At 37.3% G+C, this 22689-nt stretch overlaps 2 protein-coding genes across 9 annotated transcripts in view; one reads left to right on the forward strand and one right to left on the reverse strand.

Annotated features, from left to right (window-relative positions):
* The window catches only part of MCPH1 (microcephalin 1), a 120866-nt gene that overhangs the window by 28652 nt on the left and 69525 nt on the right, over positions 1–22689 (reverse strand). The window lies entirely within an intron of this gene.
* ANGPT2 (angiopoietin 2) overlaps positions 5830–22689 on the forward strand; it is a 42916-nt gene continuing 26056 nt past the window's right edge. For 3 of the 4 annotated variants that reach the window (XM_051614237.1, XM_051614238.1, XM_051614240.1), the window contains exon 1: positions 5830–6302. In XM_051614237.1, the coding sequence (XP_051470197.1) occupies positions 6018–6302 (285 nt within the window). In that variant the 5' untranslated portion in view covers positions 5830–6017. The remainder of the gene's footprint in view (positions 6303–22689) is intronic. The other variant, XM_051614239.1, reaches the window with a different exon arrangement.

Raw genomic sequence — 22689 nt, forward strand, 5'->3', positions numbered from 1 at the left:
ATAGATAGCCTACTGGCATGAAGCTCTGCTAGTTGTCTAACAATTCTTATGAAAATAAAGTAGAATGTCATTTACTTAGAGGGGCAGAACTAAGATAATAAGATTCATAAACAAGACACATTTCAAATGTTATGGAGCAGCCAGGAAGAATATGTTAAAAAATAAAAAGCGTTGATGATGAAGGTCAGCACAAGAATTTTAGAGACATTAATAGATGCACAGCATCCAAAAAAAAAAGGGAGAATGAAATACCAAAGAAACAAAGGAATACAAACATAACTTGTATATTATAGATTTAAATGCATTGAAAGATGATGGTATCTACTGCAAATGAGAAAAAGGGGCTAGCATGCAAGCATTTCCAAGAGAAGATACAAAGTCTGGTTTTGGCCGCATTATGCGTGACATCTAGGAAAAATGCCATGTACTGAAATGATGGATTGGATGTTCCAAGGCAAGATGGGAAAAACAGACTGAGTCACCAAGACAGGGTGGTAACTGAAATTTTCAGTGGATCAGATTATTGACCTCTTGTCCCTTCAGCAATAGTACACTATGAGAATTACTGGGTGAATGCCCTCCCTTGAAAGGAAGGGCACTCAAAGGAGATGTGAGGGAACATCACAGACGGAACATAAAGATGATTATGAACTCACAAGATGTTACACCAGATGTTCTGAGAGATTAGAAACAAGCACCAGCTGAGGAAGTGAGGGGAATCCTGAGATCTTCTTGAAGAGGTCATGACAGACTGCTCAGATGGAGATGGAGGTAGAGAAATTCAGACTAAATAAAAAGAACAGGGAAATAGTGGTGAAAGGAACAATGATTGGTAAGATATTACCACTAATATTAGAAGTGCTAAAGAACTGAGCTATGTATTAATGAAAACAATGTTTTGGTTTACCAGAAAACATAATAACCTGGCACTTCTCTCTTTCAAAGACTGTGTAAGATATCAGAATAAGTAAGATTTTGAGCAGACTGAAAATCTAGTAGGGTCCAAGATCCTGTTCCCTGGTTTTTAAGTTACAAGTTCACGAGTCTTGTCCTTATTGACATTTGTTCCTGAGAAACATGCTAAAATACTTCCAGTGAAAGAAAATATTTTGAAGCCAGTGAATGGAACTACCATAAACCAATATTAAAGGATGAGGAACCAAAGGCAGAGACTTAACACTGAGTGTCAAAATGTAAGGAATGTAAATACCAGGAATATATAAAATACTTCATTAATTTATTCCAATTTTCAGGTAATTTTTCATCTCAGATTTGATTTTGAAGTTCCATATTCTCACATTACAGCATTTTCATTTATATATGTAGATCAAATTTGCCTATAAGAATGCATCACCAAAAGCTACTTGTTGACATTGCCCTGTCCTTATTTTGCACATATTTATGTATTTTTCCTTTGCTAAAACTAGAAAACTGCTGAAATGTGAACTTGCTTATCTACTAAATCAACATCTTGAAAGTTTTAGGTGGCGAAGTGTGCAGACAGCAGACTAAAACCAAGTCAACATTTTCTTACATAACCTCAACAAGTTTTATGCTCCCTTTTCTATCAGAGATCTCACAAGATCTCTGCACTTGCCTGTCAAACAGAAGCGGTGCGGTTGTAAGTAAAATGATAATTGGAAAGATAATGTTAGTGGTATTCAGGCATCTTTCTCAAAGCAGCTTAGTCATATGCTGGATGGAATAAAACCAGGATTGGCTGTAAGTAAGGGAATTTACTGTTTCCCAGGAAAGGAAACTGCCTGCAACACATCTGGCAAAATGTTCTAAATGTTTAGTTTTGACAAAATACACATTTCAGCTCTTCTTATAAGGTGAGTTCTGTAAAGTGGGTATCTCCTTCTTAAAAGGGAAAGGTCTAATTTGTACTTTAAATATACCAAGCCACTATTTGCTATTTTATGTCAAATACTATAAAGCAAGCAGGAAATCACAGGCTAAGAAGCTGTATTTCAGTTTGCAGAATAAATGTATCATGAATGCAAACACAACACTGTGTATTGACAGCAGAAATAAGGTGAACAATAGCCTTGAAAAAAACACTGAGAGGAAGCAACTGGTCTGAATTGTAACTTTTAATGCAACTTCATACTGGCATATATAAGATTCCATGACAAATTATTTAAATTCCTTCCCACTTCAACATGTCTGACAATGAGATGTTCCTTCTCATAGTTTATGGGAGACACATCTCTGCCATTCAGCTTTTCTAGAATAAGCCCTGCCCTGCAAGCAGGCTTGTTATTGTGCCTCTGAGGCTCAGTAAAAAGGCTGTATTCAGGCATCTTCCTTCCTCCTCCTTAGTTTCCAAGGACAGAAATGTATTTAATTTGCCTTACTTTTCACACCAGTTTTCTAAATTTAGCTGTTACTACTTTCTTTCCCTCTGAACTCTGACTGGCTTTAACTCTCTGGGGAGGCAGAGAAGACCACTTCCTCCTCCACAGCTGGGAAAGCTGCTCCCAAAGGGACAGAAAGGGTGAAGGATCACAAGCGAATACTCCAAAAGATGCACCAAATACGGCACAATCTTGTAGTGAAGGGTTAAAGGGATGTATATTTATTTTGTTGGCAAGGTGAACACTCACTAACTTTCCTGGGCAGTGGGAAAGAGCACTTCATTAAAGCAATATTAGTCTATTGGACCCAGAGGGGGAAATAGCAAAAATCCTCCTTCGGTTATGTGTGTGTGTTGGGGGTTGTATTCCAGTTATTGCCCCTGCAGGCTGGAAGTATCAAGGAAAAGCTGGGGAAAACATTACCATGGTGAAACTTAGGGCTGCTCCAAGAGCTAGATGAGAAGCACAGCAGAGCAGCTAAGTAGGGGTGCCTGCTGTGCTAGTGTAACTGCCTTCCGCTAGTAATTTGTTGACGATTCTCAGAATAATATCTGTACTTGCCATACCTCTTCCCCAAATTGCTGACAGTTGTCATAGCAACTGGCCATTCATTCATTCAAAAAACCCCACAAAACCAACCAAAACCAATCCCAACCAACCCACAAAAAAACAGACCCAGCCAAAACCCACTAAAAGGTGAACTAGTTTCTCTTTTCAGTATTCATACAACCACAGTTCTCCCTAGTGGAGGCCCAAGATACAGCAAGCCTTGCTAGACAGTCTCCAAGTTCAGTTTTGTTCCTGGCCTCATTATGGCTCAAGGGCCTCCCAGGGTCATGCATTGGCCTTTCCTAACAGAAAACAGACTCCAGTTCAAACCTTTAGAAATACTCCAGTCTCTCCTCAAAATCCCAGCAAAACTGAGCTGCCAGATTATATTGGTGATCTGGCTCACCAGTGGTGGCACACAGATGGCAAACTTCATAGCAATTACAAAATTGTCATTTTAATCAAGCCTGTCATGGAAATCCCATCTAATAAATTCTCAGCATCCATTATATTTTGTCTTTTTTATATGTAGAGTCCCTTCAGTAGATGTCTAATAATTAAAACCAACTCCACTGAAAGACTACACTGGTCAGTTTCATCTTTCCCTTTAATGTCTAACTAAGAGATTTAAAAATGCATGGAAATATAATAAGGAAAATTCAGATTATCTTCTAGTTCCTCCTCATTTAGGAGAGAGAGGCTTTAAGGGTGGGGGCATTCTTATTTTCAGCACTATTCTGTTGAGGGCCTTATATTCTTTGGGCTAGCTGTGAGAGGAAAAGGTGGCAGGGAGAGCACCAATTTAAAAACAAGTCCAAGTCACAATAGGAAATTCTCATTTATGTTAGAAGAAGAAGAAAAAATATTCAAATAGAAGAAAATATTTCAATGTCTGATTAGATATCTACACTTGCTTCACATGGTCTAGTGCAGAAATCTAATCCTACATGCTGTTGTCATTGCATAATAGTAGGTTTCTGAACAGCCTTGCAAAAGACTGTTATTGACATGGAATTAAGCATTCTTTCAAAGACTTCAAAAAGTTGAAAAGCAGAAATCACTATAGAGAAAGCTTTTGAAACTTCATTAACAATGCAGATAGCTGTCATAGTAATTTGCTTTGCTATTGCAATACAAAGTCGAACATGTCAAACATGGCAATGTATGTCAAACATTCCAAATACATATATTTTGTAGAAAATAGTCTTGACCTGTATCCCAGGTTCCAAACATATTCGAAGAAAATCTGACAAACTGGTTCCACAGGTCACAGTCCAAGTACAATCTGAACCTTTCTGGAAGTCTGCAGAATTGAATTATAGAGATTTTCCATTCCAGAGGTAACTATGCATTATGTAAAGAAATCCCAACAGCTTACAATGACATAAGGAATGCATTTTAGCTGCTACACCTATTTCTGACAACTCCTGAACACTATTTCCACAATTTAAAAAGTAAAAGCCACATTAATAGACTATATGAAATATAACAAGTTGTGCAAGAAAGTCTGACCTAAGAGATCCTGAGGCCTGCTGGGATTTTCCTTGTATAAGAAAAACTTTGGTCTGTAATTCATGTTACTTTGACTAGCATGGCATTCCCTTTGGTTATGATAATTAGGAAAAGTCTATAGCTTCCAGATCCAGACCTAGCAAAATTCTCAGGCAGTCTGTCTTCAGTAATCAGTATCCTATCATGCTGGTTTCAAGAAGACATTTTCTAAAACAGAGGAGCAAACCTTTCCAAAATTTCAATTCCAAAATTTCTTTCCCAGGTTTTGGTAAATTGGTTAGTAGTTTTCCTCTTTTTCAAGACCACTGATCATTGCAGAGAACATGGAAGTGGGAAGTAGGGGGAAGCTCCTTTTTACTCCCAGATATACATTTAAAATACTTGCTATATTAGATTTGCCCTCACCTTCTACAGGTATTTCCACTTCCAAGAGCTTGGACTTGGGCTAGCAAGAGCTGACAGGGTAAGTGCTATGCAGCCATGCCACTTCCTGAGGCATGCCTTACTGCCACGGCCCCTGGAGAGTTATCCCCTCTTCCAGAACCAGCTGGCTTGAGATATGTAACTCTTGCTAATGTTAGCACTTCCAAAGTTAGCCGTTTAATGAAGACAAAAAAGCATTAAAAAAAAAAAGGCTTGAAAAGGCCTAACTCTCGGAAGGCATGCCTAAAACTGGGCATTCACCTCAGAGAGTCAGTAAAAAAGTCTGCGTTCCGCTGAAAACTTCTAATTAAAACCCCTCTCTCGTTGTCTTTGCAAGGACTTGCCCAAGCCTGCTTTTGTATGCGTGGGACAGTGTCTTTCTCTGTAATTACACAATGCATTAAACACAAACGACATCACATCTCGGTTCAGCACACTTTAAAAAAAGAGAATTCTTTTAAGAAGAAAAAACAAGCCCAGAGACTTCCTTTTTTTTCCCCCCTTCTCTTTGGACAGTCTTTAAAAATGATTACCACCACAAATAGTTTACAAGCATAGTTGGAGGCTATCGGAACTGACTGCTCTGTCTAGGAAATTCTTAATGAGAGCCGTGCTGGAGGAATTCGCAGGGGTCCTGCAGCTGCCGGCTCCTCCCCGGGGTTTCCTCCCGCGCAGCCCCGCGCAGCCCCGCGCTCTGCTTCCAGCCCGCTGGGCAAATGACCCCCCCACCCCCTGCAGGAAGGCGCTGGCGAAGCCGGGAGGGAGGAGCAGCTCCGCTCCACATGTCTGCCTGCTCTTATCAACTTATCATATAAGGGAAGGACAGTGATTGATCCGGGCACCCGGGCCGGAGGCGCTGGAAGCGGGCGCGGCGCAGGCGGGATCGAGCGCGGCGTGCGGGGCCGGATCCCCGCGGAGGACAGACAGACAGCCCCGGATCCCCGCGGAGGACAGACAGACAGCCAGCCCCGGATCCCCGCGGAGGACAGACAGCCGCGGGCCGGCAGCAGGGGTACGGTCCCAGGCAGCGCTTCCCGGAGAGCCCGAAGCCCAGCCCTCCCGCGGGCGGCACATGGCAGGGGAGCGCTGCCTTCCCGCGCAGGTTCATTAGGTCAGGGCTCTCCCTAGCGCGCTGCAGCACTCCAGGTCTGCTGGCTTACCGCAGGAATTAAAATGCAGGTGACTGTTTACTTCTGTTTGGGCTGCTGCATTTTCTTAGCTTCGGGATACAACTCCTTCAGCAAAAGCATGGAGACGCTAGGCAAGAAGCAGTACCAGGTCCAGCACGGGTCCTGCAGCTACACCTTCCTCCTGCCCGAGGCGGACAACTGCCGCTCCTCCGCCTCCTACGTCTCCAACGCGGTGCAGCGGGACGCACCTTTAGATTACGACGACTCGGTTCAAAGACTGCAACTACTCGAAAACATCATGGAAAACAACACTCAGTGGCTAATGAAGGTAGGAGAATACGGTTTCTATTCTAAACATCGTCTTTATAGCATCCTGTTTCTATTTCATTGTGGTGGGTTTTTTTCCTTCTAAGAATTTCTAAACTGGCAACATGCATTGCCTAAACTCGATTTCTGCGTTATCTTTCAATCAAAAAGTTGTTGTGAAGTTTGAGAACATAATTTCACTGACCAAACAGGAGCAGAGAACTGCCCTGTTCTGCATCTCGTGCTTTAAAGTTTGTCATTTCATTTGAGTTGCGTGGACGAGCAGCGACTGCACAGGCAGGCAGACTGCGAGCACGCCGGAGATTGCTGACATGAAATTACCAGCTGCTAATTTATGGTTAACTGACAAGGGCTATTTTATGTCTACTTAAATAATACAGAATGAACCTTTAACTGAGGCATGTTTGTTGAAGCCTGATTCCAAAACTTCCATTCAGAAGTGAACGTATGTAAGCCCCACTGCTAAAGAATGGCAATTCTAAGCAAAGGGTGCAAGTCTGGCTTGCAGTGAAATTAGCCGAGTGAAGTGACAGAATTTCAAGAAAGTTCATTAGCGGATATCCTTCTCATCCTGTAACATTTCCACTCAAATAGACAATATTCAAGGGAAAATACTGTGGAAAAGGTGCTGCAGATGCCACATAGCTTCCTTTAATGCAACTCCATTGTAAGTAAGGGAAAGTTACACGTTTATTGCCCATCTTGTGAACAGCAGAAAAAAATTATGCTGCCTACATTCTTAATATTACTGGAGAATAAACCTGGTCACTATTCCATATTTTGATAGAAACTCCCTTGATTCTAAATGATAGACAGCTAAGTAGATTTTGATTTAAGACACCTTTATTTCAGTGGTACCTGAAAAAGTGTGATAATATAGTTTATTGCATAGTAAATTTACGAGTGTTTATGTGTCATACCAAGATACCTATCTTCTAAGCAATAAATATTGCGAGGACTCAATGGAGCAGTTGGCTTAGTATCTCCAAAGAAGTGTTCAAGTGATGTCATAAGTATTTTTTTCATAAAGAAAGAAATATTTGTTGCGAATTGAGGGAATTCACAGTTCTCTACAATGAGTAGCCAATTTTAATTCTAAGCTTACATGATTATAAAATAATTTTTAATTACGGTTCACCTCTCATCAGTTAAAATGTTACAGAACTAGACTGATCTAATCAAAGAACCTGCTGGATCATTCATGTAAGAAACAGAAATCCCCTTCCAAACAGAATGCATAGTGCTGTCCTCTACCTGAAAATGGACCTTGAAGCTTAAATCCAAAATGCATACACTTGAAGGCTGCAGTTTGGGCCTCTGGATCTATCTTTATGGCTTTAGGATGCTTAATTTGACATCCAAATAATGGCTTTTGTTTTTTTAATCTCACAGGCAAACATACACTTAGTAATTTACAGTGCTCACTTCTGTAACCTTAAGACCAACATTAACAGATCTGCCATGCAGGATGAAAAACACAATGTAAAATGGTTTCATCTACCCAGCTGCTAAGTAATTTCCTAACATAAATAGTAAAATCACACACAGGACTTCAGTGCTAAATGCCACTTAAGTAGGCAAACACCGTATCATAAGTGGCATCAGGTAAACAGAAACCATTAGGCAAATTCCAGCATCCTTATTTAGTAAAAACTATGCTTTTTCCTGTCAGTCCCTGGGAAACCAGTTACAAGAGGAACAGGATAAGTTTATCTAACCCATTCTTCGGGGGATCAGAAGGCAAATTCTCTTTTACAAGACAGAAATGTTTCTTTTATTTGAGCAAAGATTTCCAAATAAGATGCTTTAGAATAGCCTGATTTTTTTTCTAGTTATTTTACATCCTGTAAAATTACTGCTGTTTGCCTTTTTCAGTATTTTAACACCTGCTCTTTATGTCATCTGTTTTGTTCACAAAGAGACTTCAACAAAAGTAGCTTTTCCTCAGATTTGCTTTGCTAGAGACACCTGGTCTGCAAGTGAAGATGAAAAGCAAACAATAACCTTTAAAGCTGCTGGTGGAGTTTACTTGCTGGTTTTTTTAAGGTCACTAATATGCATTCCTAGGTTCACATTTCAGTTTACCAAAATATACTGGGATTAGTCAAGGCATGGCAAAAACCCATGTTCAATTAGACTTTATACCATATTGAAAGTGTAAAATAAGATTGATTTAAAAAATGACCTGACATTAACTCTCCAGGAATCGGACAAAAAACTGCTTTAGTCTTGCTTTTTATAAAAGTTATTTTTGCTCACTGAAGAGGTAGCACCTGTTCTGTTTTGAAGTTGTGTGAAAAAAATACAGTACAAACTTTTAGCATGAGTTAACCTTTAAATGTTTCTGAAGTACTGCACATCCCCAAACATTTTTGCACTCCTCCTCCCCCTCCTGTCTTTAATCCATCAACTAAAGGAAACGTTCTGTTTCTGAATGAACGCTGGGCTGTATGAATGGAACAGCATGGGAAGTGTGCGCTTCATCTGGTTAGTGGACAAACACAATGGAAAGAAAACGAGTTTCATAGGTCCTCGTTCTTTTCTGACCTCCTCCTGCATAGGGAACAGAAGACTTTGGTCTACAATTTAAATTGGTTTCTGCTTCATGAAAACATTTTTTTGTGGTCTGAACTGCATTAATGCCTCACGCCACTACTGTACGTACCGTATATAAAACTAGAGAATGTCTTTTCAAAAGCAGATTATGTTTAAGCGTTAACAGATGTACTGGAACAAACCACCATTCCACCTAATCCAGTGTTTAGCACACAAGCAGTAAGCGATGCTGTGGAGCAAAGGCCAAAACCCTAGGTTAACTGTGCAGCAATATACCTGAAGTGAACTTTATTCTTTGACTTTCCCTACCTTGCGATCAATTTATATATTCAAGTGCAAGATCTTTTTTAATGTGTGTGTGGTCAGGGAGAATAAACCTCTCAGTAAGATTTTAAGTTAATTTGAGAGGCTAATGAATGGGTATACAGCTGAGATACAAGACAGGGTATTTTGAATGCAGACATGTATGTTAGCTCTTATACTTGTTTTTTTATACTTAAAAAAAAACAAAACTGGGCTTTCAAATATTCCTAGAAGACAAGCAATTCCCTTAAGTTCCACGCTCAAACAAATGTCTGTCTGAATTACTGGCAGCTTTACCATTTGGATCATGGCATTTCTGCTCAAGGAAATGAATTTTTTTAGGTATTAAGATATTGAAGTTACTGAATGCTGACTAGAATTTACTTCTTAACACAAAAACTAGATCCTATGACTAAGGAAATATGACTGTGTCCAAAGCAGCAATGTAAAAGAAACAGGTCATATTTGCTTAGTCTTTCTTGTTATAAACAGCTGAAAACAATACATGATCAAATTCATTATAGATTATAGAATGTAGGTAATGTAGTTTTAGTTTATCAGCAGATCAAAAGATTAGAAGATAAAAGTCTGTGCCAGGAAGCAACATTTAAGCCTAAGACCAGAACTCCATCCTGAACCATCCCAGCAGACTAGGAGGAGGACACTTTGCTGATAGAGATGCAGTATCTTTGGATACTCTGAACTGAGATTTGTTTTTCCTTGCCATGTTATCCTGGAAGCTAAAAACCCTTCATCACTTTGAAATATGTTTCTTCTCTAAGCACAACAAAATCAGATACTTTAAGATGTATGGGAATGAATGCTTATAATTTTTGATGAGTAATAACCGACAGAAGGTTATATTATTGTCATGCTTGTATGGAACTTAGTATCTTAAATACAAAAAGAGATTCTGATGTGCCAATATTCAAAAACATCTGCACACAATGGACAAGGACAACTGTATTACAGTGTTAGATTTTGAAGTACGCAAGAGATTCTGACTCTGAATCAAGGACTGCATTCCTTTCTTAAGTAATGCATCTGTTTTCACTTACTGTGAAAAGTGCTTGTTTCTGTCTATCAACTACATATTTGCTAAGCAAAAAAGTACTGGCAGGACCCAAAAGAAAATACATATTAACTTTGAGATTAGTACATGTTATTAGATAAAGTTTACATGCTGCTTTAAATATCTCCTGTAGGTAAGATTCTGTGAAAGGATCTGAAATGATGCTTTTGCATGTGTTTAAAAACTATGTTGTAAAGACTATTTTTGCACCATTCCAGAAATACCATATCGGTGATACAGGTATGAAATTGTACAAAATCAACAAAGAGTTGAGATTTTCTTGTACTAATCTAGAGGAAAAAATTGAAGTTGAGAGCTTGCCATCTCCAAGATGTTTTCAGTAAAAGACATGATAAACAGAGGCTTGTTTTGCTGAACCAGTCTCTTGCTGGCATTCAAGACAGATTTTCAAGTGCTTTGTTTATTAGTAATATGATCATAAAATTATAATTTTGACTGGTCCGAGCAGCAAATTGGGAGACTTTCTCCTTAAATCATTGAGATCAAGTGCTCTATCTGTCTGTCTGTCTATCTATCTATCTATCTATCTATCTATCTATCTATCTATCTATTTTTTTTTTCTTTCTTCAAGTGCACATATAGGAAATGAGCCTGGAGATGCTTGAGTTGACAGTTTCCAGTCCTTTTTTTGTTTGCATACCCGCTAAACATACAAAACTTGAACAGCATACGCTGTAGAATATCTTAGGAACTTTTGCAGAGAGACTTGAGGTTCTGAATGGTGTTTCTTTTATAGACAATTATCTTTTTACTGCTCCTTCTTTGTTGTTAATTATGAACAAGTTCAATAGCTTGCATCTCCCCATCATTTACCAAGGGGAACAACTGATGTAATTTTCTTGATTTGTAAACACAAGAAACAAGCTGTTATATTATATATTGCTTAAAATGGAATTTTGCCTGGAATACACAGATACCCATTTCTAACCTTAAAAATATCACATCTAGTATCTTCAGTGACTGTATACTATCCTTTTCATACTATAGTATTTTTGCCTTTGCAAATATATACCACATTATACATTGATTTAAAATGCTACTTACAGTAAACTAAGGCAGCTTAGTAAACCACTATTTAACAACCTTTTACATATCTTAATGCAAGAACCTCCTCTTGCATCTGTTGTTTCATGGGATTTTACATAGCTTTGACTGAAAGCCAGGATGGAGACAAAGCAAGACTGTTTTCCTCCACCATTACCCTTATTATTGGGCTAGACATGCAAAATGCTGCCAACTGATTTAGAAGACGTAATGTCAGATCTTAGATTAGGGTCTACAACAGAGAGGTGCCATTCTCTGATCCTTCTCTGGAGCTTTGCAAACCCAGAGTTTCATCAGATACCTATCTTAATTTAAGTCTCTAGTGCAGGTTTGGGCTGTTTCTTCAGCTTAGAAGAGAGAGAAATAGAGGAATGTAAATTTAAATCTGCCTATTCAAGGAGGAGGATTTCTGCATTGCTGAAGAAGTTGCAAAAGGGTTGCATGACCCTCACCTCAGGGTAGTACTTTGGCACTGAAGTTTATAAGCCTCCAATTTAAGAGACAATATGTGGAAGGTAGAAATGTGAACTAGGCTGCAAATACAATATGAATATATAGATAAACATTATGCTTCCCACTTGTTAAAACAGCTTAGATACAAAAGTCAAATCAGAACTGGTGGCCTTTCCATTGAGTTTGTTGTCTCCCCAGTCCCACATGCTGATAGATTGATGGAATCACAAACAGGCTTTCAAAGATAATCTAGTTCCAACCCCCCTGCATGGGCAGGGACACCTTCCACTAGACCAGGTTGTGCTAAGCCCCATCCAAACTGGCCTTGAGCACTTCCAGGGAGGGGGCACCCAGAAACTTCCCTTGGCAACCTCTTCCATTGTCTCACCACCATTATAGTAAAAAAATTCTTCCTGGATCAGAAGATGCAAGTTGTACTTCAGAGAAAAACGGTTCTGGCATCTAGGTAACAATAAAATACTGATGGAAGCCTTAAGGATACCCATGCAGACTGCAGAAGGGAAAACAGGAATAAATAAAAAAATATTTCTTGTATGCACTAGTAAATGAAACAAGAAAGTCACATAAATAAAACATTTGGTAGTCCAAATGCTCTCAATAGGAAATCCACTGGTAATAACACCTAACCCACCAAGAACACAAGTTGCCAGTGGACCATCTCAAGATAACTTTCAAGAAAAGGAGAGTTTCTATGGCACTGAATAAGAAGTTTCAGAAATAAGCACAGACAGTTTCATCTGCCATTTTATTCTTTGAATTTATCAGACTAGCCAAACATAAAATACAGGTGAAAAAATAATAGGAGCATCAGATAATTTCATAGGGCTAAGCATTTGGAAAAAAAAAAAAAAAAAAAATGCACAGTAATTAAAAAAGCCTTAAAGATATGGCAGATCCCACAGTGGAACAAATTAAACCGAATAACCTCACACATATACAAAAAGTTTAAAAGTGCTTTACAACTGGAAATAGTTTGACTATTTCATTTCCTATAACAGACACATCTCTAGAAAATGGAGCAGAGGAAAAAGGAATTGTATTTATTATGTAGTGAGAGTAAATGAAATACTGTTCGGTGAACCTAAAGTCTATTCCAAGTAACCCAAGCTCAGAGGAAATGTTAAAGAATTCTTCAGGTTACAAAATCCAGATCCATGCTTTGTATAAAAAAAAAAATCCCACACCTAAATAGATCTGCAAACACTCACTGTGTCAGTTTTCAAGCTGCCTAGGAAAATGCATTACTACTTCTTAAATGTTTTTTTTAAAAAAAAAAAAAAAGCAAAAAAAGCTTACTGTGTTGCGAATAATTATATTAGTTTTTATCTCTTTGTGGACCTGGTTAACCCTAAAATTAATATGTTGTTTACAAAGCTCAGCAAACATATCCTGCAGTGTGTATGATCAGGAGATATCTGTTCTCATTCCAGCTTCCAGTGCATTATGGCTTAGTCTGAACAGGGAGTGGGGGAAGCTACAGAACTTTGCTGCTGTCTTTATACTGTTCATATGAAGCTTTATCAGTTTATTTAGTAATCTTCCAGGAGCCTACTAATGTCATAACAAAGTCTTACTAATAAAAAGAGAAGGCTAATAGAATATGCAGCCTTCTCTCTGTTAACTCCTCTCCCTGTTAGTAAAACTATGGAAGGAAATAGAAAGAAGGGGGAAAAAACTTTGCTTGATAGATTACAGCTCTCCAAATGTTAGCAACTGAAATTTAAAAAAAGTAATTTGATTTTTAGACTATGTAGTACCTTTTATAAATATAATTATAAAGAAATTGCCTTTCAAAAGATGTGCTAAAGCATACACAAGGACCAGAGTAGTTCAGTATCGTCAAAACTAGAGTATTAGAGCATTCTGGTGTGTTGCAGCATAATCAGTCACACAACTGTCATCATTTGAGCTACTTGAGAAGGAATGTTTTAGTATGCTTTAGAGTAAAGTGTTTGTCACAACCAGATGAAAATACACTAGGCAAACGTTTGATCTTTAATTATCACCCTACTTAACAGAACTTTTTGTCAGGGAGAAAAGCTAACAGTACTTACCTCTCAAGAAAGAAAAAATGTATCCAATAAAAAATGGTAGTATCTTCTTCAAATCTAGTATAGAAAAGACTGAGCAGTGTATTAAGCCCTGTCCAAACAACAGTTCTGAAGACCTGTTGATTCTTACGCTGAAGGCATTAAGGGTGCTGAAGGCATTAAGGGTTATTCACCTCGTGTACTCATGGTATCAGCTTCATCGCTATGCTTGCTTTTTGATTCAGGCCTGCACCTGATGTGTGTGATCCTGGAAGGAAAAAGCCTCTTTTGTTCCATTCTGTCAGGGTGTGGGAATGGGGAGACACCCAGCTCAGTGGAAAGGACATTTCCTGGGCAATAGCCATAGCCCTTACCCCACCAGCAGCTCCCCTGCATGTGATGTGACATCAGTGTCCTGGAGGCCTGCTGTTCATCATATGACCTGATGTATATATAGCCATACACTGAGGTGTTTGAGTAAGCTGAGAGCTTTAATTCTGATATCTGGCACCTAAAAAATAATATAAGTTTTGTTTTCCTTCAAGGAACTTACAGAGATCATCCTAAGACACTTCATACAATTCCTTAAGGTCCTATTCTTTGAACATCATGATGTTCTGTACAGCTGCTTCCGTACAACAATTTTCTCCCCATTTTCCATTTGCAAGGTGTAACCACTTGCAAGGTACTAGTTCAAGCCCACAGTTTTAAACTGAAATATAAACCATCCCCTTAAGGAGACTATGCCAATTAGTCAAGAAGCAGTAGCCTCCTTTTTTCACAGTATCAGCTGTCAACTGACAGTGTCAGCTGTTCAAGAAGTCAACATTCAAACATCAAAAAAGCTGCACATTAAGACTGAAACATATGTAGCAATGGAAAACAGACTTGCCACACTTTCCTGTTACATTAACAGATAACCTGTCCATACAGACAGTTCAATATTCAAGAAAATTCCCTGGTGAAGATTTAATGAAACCATTTCCATGGTTTTGCTTTTCTTTTAAGAAAGCTTTTCTAGAAACAGGGTAATTGAACTATTCAAAGGGAACACCAACTTCCAGTTTCTTAATACAACTTAAAAAAAAATTATATAGTAGGCAACAGACAGCTTAAGTGAATGAGTAAAACCAGACAAAAGCTTGTATTTTTCTGCTTCTAAGGAATTAACTTAAATAAAACTAAATTTCCTTGCATGAGGTCTGAACTGTGACCATATTACCTATCTCTGTGTTTTTCACTTATGTCAAACTTCCATCCTGATGCTAGATTTCATCAGTTATAATGATTGTTTATAAAGTAATAGCAAAATAAAAAAAACCCTGTTCTAACTGCTACTGGAGCCTTACTGGGAATGTTTTCTGAAATCTGCTCTGAAGTGATGAAAACCAAGTTTAAACAACTAGAAGGTAAACCCCAAGACTAATAACCTAACCCTCAGAAAAGAGTATGAACTGCAACAAATACAAACAATTTGGCCCTGTCTTATCATGTACAAGCAATGATTCTGAGAATTACAGTTTACCAGCTATGGAAGAGTTTAAATATAGTTAGTAATGCGGTATTTTTTTCCCCTGACACGTTTATTTGACTAGTATCTAGAGAAAAGTTGTCCACTTCTTCTTTGTTATGGTAAACTTCATTATATTTAAAAGGCTCTGAGGACAGCATACAAAACCATAGCTCCACCATAGGCAAGTAGAAAGAATCCCACTGACTTTTTAGTGGAAGTGAGATCAAAAAACTCATTTGAATGACATGGTGAAAGATATTTTTTTAAAACTATTTTAAGTTATAGTGGAGTAAACCAGTAAATCAGAGGTGCTTTATGGCTTACTTCATGTGAACTGCCTGTAACTAGTAAGGATGCTACTGGAATAGAAAAGAGAGTGATAATTTTAATCACATGGAAATACACGTTTTCCTTTTCTTGTCCCTCTCAAGTCCATGTGGGAGAAACACTTCTAGTCAAATCCTTTGCCCTCACCATTTTCCATTTCCCCCCTCACCCTTCTTCTTCCTCTTCATTAAGACCATTCAGTGTCCTGGATATTCAGTCTGAACTCCCTTTTCTCTACATCCCATGTCATTCAGGATTCTCAGTTCAGGATTATTTGTCCTTATTAATAAATTTCTTTTTAACCCTTACCTACTTGCATACTTTCCTGGGCATTAAGACAGATAGGTTCTTTTTCTGGCTAGCTGTGTGCAGTGTCAATGACATTGTACTTTCTCCGTTGATAGATGTGGTTACTCATCATGAGAGCAGAGTTTTGAGCAGAGTCTTGCATCCAAGAGAGTCTTCTGAAAGTGCATTTGGAAGTCTCTGATGGCCCATCCCATCAGTTCTTCAAAGACGGGGGCAGTTTCCTCCCATAAAATACCCTCCCTATAGCACTTGGCTTTGGTTCTTGCCATTTTTGCTGAGATTTCCTCCTGTTATAGTTAATTCAAATAGCTTTTTTTCAAGAGGGTCTGGCTCCAGTTTCTGGTCTTCATAGAACTGGCACTGCCTGGGTTCAGGCTTTCAGGAGCACTGCCTGGAATTCAGCTGGAGAGGTGACTTTCCATCCTCGCCTGAGGGCTTAGTTGGGCACCAGAGATGAATAAGGACTTCTGGAAGCAATGGATGGGAAAGCTTTTCTTTTTGGTTCTGTTCCAACAAACTAAACTGCCTGCTTTTAGATGGATAATCCTAAATATTGATGCTAAAAAAAATACATTTTTTTAATCAGGATTACATAATTTAATTTTTTTTTCTTCACCACACACTACATTTTGTTGCTACAATATGCTGCCTATACATGCTAATCTTATTTCCAAATATTTGTGTTTGTCCATTCTTAACACAGTAGCTTCCTGTTTTATCTTTCAAGCATGGAATTCCTTAGAAGCTTTTGCTTTAAAGACTCTTAACTGTGCTAATGGAACAGCAACAGGAAATAAATAAATGACATTTTGTGGATCGAGATACTCAGTTTTTTGACTAAGCAGAGGTGACCACCTGAGCTTCTCTCACTTAAAGTATCACTTAGTACTTTCTGTAGTCACAGTCAAGTCCATTTTGGTATTGTGGTCCTGTTTACCCCGCCAGTGTTTTGGAAGCCTCAGGAAAGTTCTCTGATGGGTCTGGTCTTGGAAGTGAAGAATCTTCAGACTGGTGATAAAATTTAGCAGCTTTTGAGACACATCTCACCTGTCTGTCTAGCATAATAGCAATGTAAAGAGTTGAAAGGAATATACAGCATGTCTTAAAAAAGAGCACACCACTTAAGAGGGGAAATTATCTTTTTTCTTTTCCTTTTGCAATGTACAGGAAAATTGGTGTATGAATTCCTAGTAGAGAAATTAAATCCTTCAAAACTGAAATCAGCAGCTGACACGTGCACTGTCTCATAAAAAGATTGGCAGGTCTTCAGCTCAAATAACTGGTTCTATCTTGGTAGGATCATCATTTAGACTTCTTAAAAAAATAATCTTCTAAAAGCTTCATAAACTATATTCAGACTCCAGTATGTTGCAAAGTTTAAGAACTACTCAAAATGCTTTCAGTTTCCTTTATCTATGAAGTTAAAAAAAATCAAAACACCTAACGATTTTTCATGCTGAAAGATGCTCTATGAACACAGCTTTGAAACAGGAGACACCCAGTTTTATAGCTTACGAAAGGGACTAATTGTGTTCCACAGCTTCCTAACTAGTTTGATCCTTGAACTCCAAATCATTCTTCCTTCTGGTTGGAAGTGGAATGCAAGATGACTGCTTCCCTAGAAAGCAATGCTGAGAATGAACTGTGAATGCCTAGCTTTTTCCCACTTCCCCAATAACATATTTTGATAAGAAGAATTTGCTTCATGTTTCCTCAAAAAAATGCGCTATGATTTGCTCTGCCACATCATGAGCTATTCTGTAAAAAAGGCTGTCATACTGAAAGAGGAATTTATTACAAAATTAACTTGATATTGTAAATTGAGAGAAAAAAGATAAATTATTTAATTTTATGAAAAATCTGTGCCAGATACAATTTTACTACAAATTTTGTACCGTTTATAAGGCGACACAGCCAGTGTCTTTCATTAAAAACATCTTAGGTACCCCTGCCATCAGCTTTTATTTCAGCTGCCTGTTGCTCAGTGCAATGGCAAAAATATGCAAATGGGAAAGGATTACTTAAATATGAGATCTTAGCATGTGTTTATTCAAATATGGGATTTTTAGGGCAGAATCTCATCTTCTGGTGAAGTCCTGATTCACTGATGGTATCATGCAAGTACAAAATATGACTGAAAACATGTAGGCTTGTCTCCAAAAAGTTTGAATACTCAATTTGTGAAATTATATCCCAATGCTATAATCTAGAATAAAAAAATCAAGCATCAATTAGCAGTATTTCTTATACTGTTTATAAATAATAAATTCTAATTTTGAATGTTAGTGGCTTGTTGCACGTAACGAGGAATATTTATATTCATTTCAGTGAATGGCAGAAGTATCACTAGCTTCTTGTCTTCCTGGCTTCAGTGCTACTGAACTTCGGCAAAATGCCATTCATGACTCAGACTGTTTATTTATTTATTCTTTATTTTTAGACTAATGGGAACTTTATGAATTCCTTCCCTGATTTCTAAGAGAAATACCACTTAGCTGTGATCTTGAAAAATGGTGATTCAGAATCTTAGATTACTGCCTTAATGAAAATCCTTAAGGATACCCATCCTGAGAATGGGTAATCTTCATATAACTGGTTTTAGTTCTGAAGATACTGTTGTTAAATTTTGCTTTAACATTATTTCCTTACCCATACGGAAACTGAGAGTGTTACAAGTTTTGTCAGGGCTACTATTTAGTTTCTAGTAACAACGGGATTTTTTTAAAACTCGAGAATATTTTTCATTTCCAATTTTATTTACATCTCTTAAAAAAATGCATATCTGTGCACCATATAGAGTATATGTATTACGAATAGTTTAAAGAACCAATGTCACTCTGCATGTGACAAACCATGTTGAAAGCACATGTGCAGTTCTGAAAGCAGTAACACTGGATGACTTGTACAAAACAAGCTCAGTGTCTGGGATCGTGGGAGTGCAACTCCTAAGACAGCCTTTGCAAAGATTTCTGCTCTCAAAGTAATTTTGCTTTTCCTACGCACTCTTTTGATTTTTCTAGGTCATAATTTTGAGTGTAACTTTTGTAGTTAGTTCAAAACATACTCTAGAAAGTATGATCATGCTGTAGTACCTTTAGTATTGGGAATAAAATACTTTGAGTTGTGAACACAGGAAGTAATTCTTAATAAATATTTGCACAGACAATGAAGGCATTTAATATATTTAACTTCATGTTATATTAATGAAATATTTGATTTTTATTCATGTAATTCCCCCAATGAAGGGGAGATTTTTTCCCTTCTGCTAGTGAGAATATATTTTAAAAGCATAACAAACAGCTTTTCCTCAATGAGAAATAATGAGACGTGAAAAGAGGTTGGTAAGCTTTCATTTAGTGCACAAGTGACATTAACTGAATGTTCTCCTGCATATATTTTACTTTAAAGTCTGTTCTACTATTATAAGAGTTAGAATTTAAACCGTTAGAATTTTATTATACAATTTCAGCTTGAATATTTTATAATAAATCACAGTTCACTTGAAGCTAGGATTCATTTATGATGTTACTGTCACCTTTTGTTTGCTGACAGGAAAATGAGATAAGAGAAAAATCTTAGCTGGAGGTCTGGACAGGCAGACATGCTCGATGGGGCATGTAAGAAGCTAATACTGTAGAGACATCTCAAGTATTCCCATATACATTCCCAAAAGGCTTTTTTCCCTCCCTTGAGAAACCACACATTGTCCATAGGGACTTCCTGCCCCAGGAAAAAAAAAAAAAAGAAAGAAAAAGAAAAAAGAAAAAGAAAAAAAAATCAGGCAATTAAAAAGTCTTTTTCTAGACACAAACACTTTTTTTTTTTTTAAATTCAAAAAGTTACAAGCTACTAAAATTGGTAAATGACTTTCAGAAAAGATTAAAAAAAATGTATTTGATTAAAAGGTAATTTAAAATAGCTTAAGGTCTGATTGATGTGAGTGTCCTTAAAAATGTGTTCCCTTAGGTCTGTAAAGATAAATGTATCTTGGAAAGGATAGTGATTCTACCATTTTTATTATAACTTTGAGCAGCACCAACACTCAGACTGTGAAAACAACTATGAAGAACTATTTTAAAGAGAAAAAAAACTATCTGCAAATTTGAAATCTTGATAGTATTTTGTCTTTATAACAGATACATTGCAGTGAAGCAGAAATCTAAATATAAGTACACATGGAGAGCCTTTCAATACTGTGCTCTATTCATTACATACATGCACATTATGCCACATGTGTGGCAAATATATGTAGGTAAAAAAAGGCTTCATATTGCCTACATGAACTGCTGTGATGAAATTGTTGTGCTTACATATTTAACAACACTGTTTTCTTTTCATAAAGACTACCTTACATTTCATTATTATCTATGTCCAATAGGATCAAAGAAGACAGTCTTATCCCAAGAGAACTTTGCTAGTGTGCGGACCTCAATTATACCCCAAATAAATTATTTACTTACTTGTATTTTAATTTAAAGTCTAGTCTGTTAAAATAATCTTTGACAAAACTGTATTTTATGTCTTTGTGTACAAAAATGTATCTGTGAATCGGAAGTTTAAGGATTCTGTGGTGTATATGGATGACCTTTTACAATGTGACAGTTGCACATTTGGCACAGACTTTGAAAATAAATGTTACAAATTATGGACTAAATTCTACTTCAGATGACTCATGAAGAAACCAGACCTGGCCACAATCCAAAGAACACTGCCACTCTGAAACTAAGACCAAGCATTATTGAGCTAAAGATAAGTCAAGACATTTGGAGTATGAGAAGTACAAAAGTCTCATCTGTACTCTGAAAACAGTATTGAGAAAAATAACTGATGAGACTTATAATAATTTTTATTATTTTTGCCCTATCACTAGAATTAAATAAAATTTATTATGGATGCTGAAGTTAATTTTCTATCTTGCTTACTTTTTGTGTAGAAATTAAACATCTCAGGGAACAAAATGTCCCTGATGAAGACCACAGGTATTCAACTGGCTCATTAAGTTCCTTTGGTTTACATTCACAAAGATAAGTTTTCAGTAAAGCACAGGACATTTTTAGTAAGGATACAAGAACAGTAACTCACAAAGCTTTTGATATATGTCAAACACTGTACCTTTAAAGCATATTTAAAAAATGTCTAGTTGTAAATGTTGTATTTTCTGTTGCTAGGTTTTCTATTGCATCTACTAATCCTTTTGCAAATACAGAACAAAAATTAGAGAAAAAGCCACTACAGTTGTCATTATTCCTGCAGTTTTCTCTGTATTTACACTAGATGACTAAGCATGCAAAGTGTTGTAATTACAACCTGTTCAATGCTTCTGCAAATTCTTTTGTACTATTCTGTGAATTAAGCACAATCTAGGTCTGAACAGAAATAGATATTTCTCATGGAAAGCTTACACATATTCCTTGGTTTCCCCCCTTAAAAATGTCAAGAAAGCTAATTCTAGTTAAATTATTGTGTATTTATCAGACTGCTGATGCCAAGAATATGAAGGATCTAAAACTTCAGATTAATGACAGGAGAACAATCAGTTTTCATAGCAATCAGAGGAAGACAGTGGCCCTCATGTGCCCTGATATGCTTAGGAGTCTGTATTTAAAACTCTAGCATATAATTTTAAATTGTGTTACTTCTTAAAAGAACTATCAGCAACCGCAGTTATCTAAGTAAGAGTTTTGGCTTCTAGGAGAGATCCACAATCCATAGACTTGACAGGAAATTGGTAAATTGTCCCATGCTTTCTTTTAGGTTGGTGCCTCCAGGCTTAGTCAAAGTCCAACAACAAATGTGAGAGCTGGTGCAAGGAATGGAGCAGGAACATGTGGCTGGGCATGGAGGTGACCTCTCCGTTTGGCCAGCAATCTGTGGTTAGATAGAATGAGCAACCCAAATGCAGCTGAGCTTCATACAGTGTTATCACATGTAGCAGTTGCTGAGTTTATGGGCCTACTGAAGTTCTTTATGCAATGAATCTGCAGATCTAACTACAGGACTGTAGAGACACGACTGCAGATAAACTTTGACCTCTTTGCTATTTCTTCTAACAGGTACATTTTTAGAATGGAGGCTCTACTTTAAGAACAAAGATTATCTTCAGATTTCAGGAGACAAGTTGTGAGAAAGTCTAAAAGCAGTGCTTTTTGGAATTTTCTAAAACTTATAGATTAATTCCCTGAAAGTGGTAAATTGCTTAAGTTCAGTGATTTACATTTGATTCAAGGGAAAAAGATTTTGATATATTATGATGACCTTAGAGATGGATACAAAGGATCATGCAGCTCCAGCCATCTACCTGCCTCTTCTAGGGGACACAGCACTATGTAGAAACTCATTATTACCTCTCTCTGAAAATCAATGTTACAGTTGACAGAATCAGATTATAAACACTAAGAAAAATCACCAAACTTTGTTTGGAAAAAATGCTCCAATAACCGACAGATTCTATACAATGAAACTGGCAGTCAGTACTTTTGCTACCATTTATATGGAGTAGCATTTGGCAAAGAAAGGATGTATATATTCATGTAACTATAAATGCTGCCAGGAACGTGACTGTTTAATTACGATAGACTAATCATTTGGCAGCAAAGAACAAAAGCAAGACCTCATTTATAACTTTAAATGAAAAAATGGTAAATTAAAGTGTTTACAAAATGCACAAATAAGTTACTGATTCTTTGGAAAATTGTTCTGTAATATGGATACAAACTGTAATATAGCAATCAGGAAGGAT

This window comes from Apus apus, chromosome 3, assembly GCF_020740795.1.
Source record: "Apus apus isolate bApuApu2 chromosome 3, bApuApu2.pri.cur, whole genome shotgun sequence".
Lineage (NCBI taxonomy): Eukaryota > Metazoa > Chordata > Aves > Apodiformes > Apodidae > Apus > Apus apus.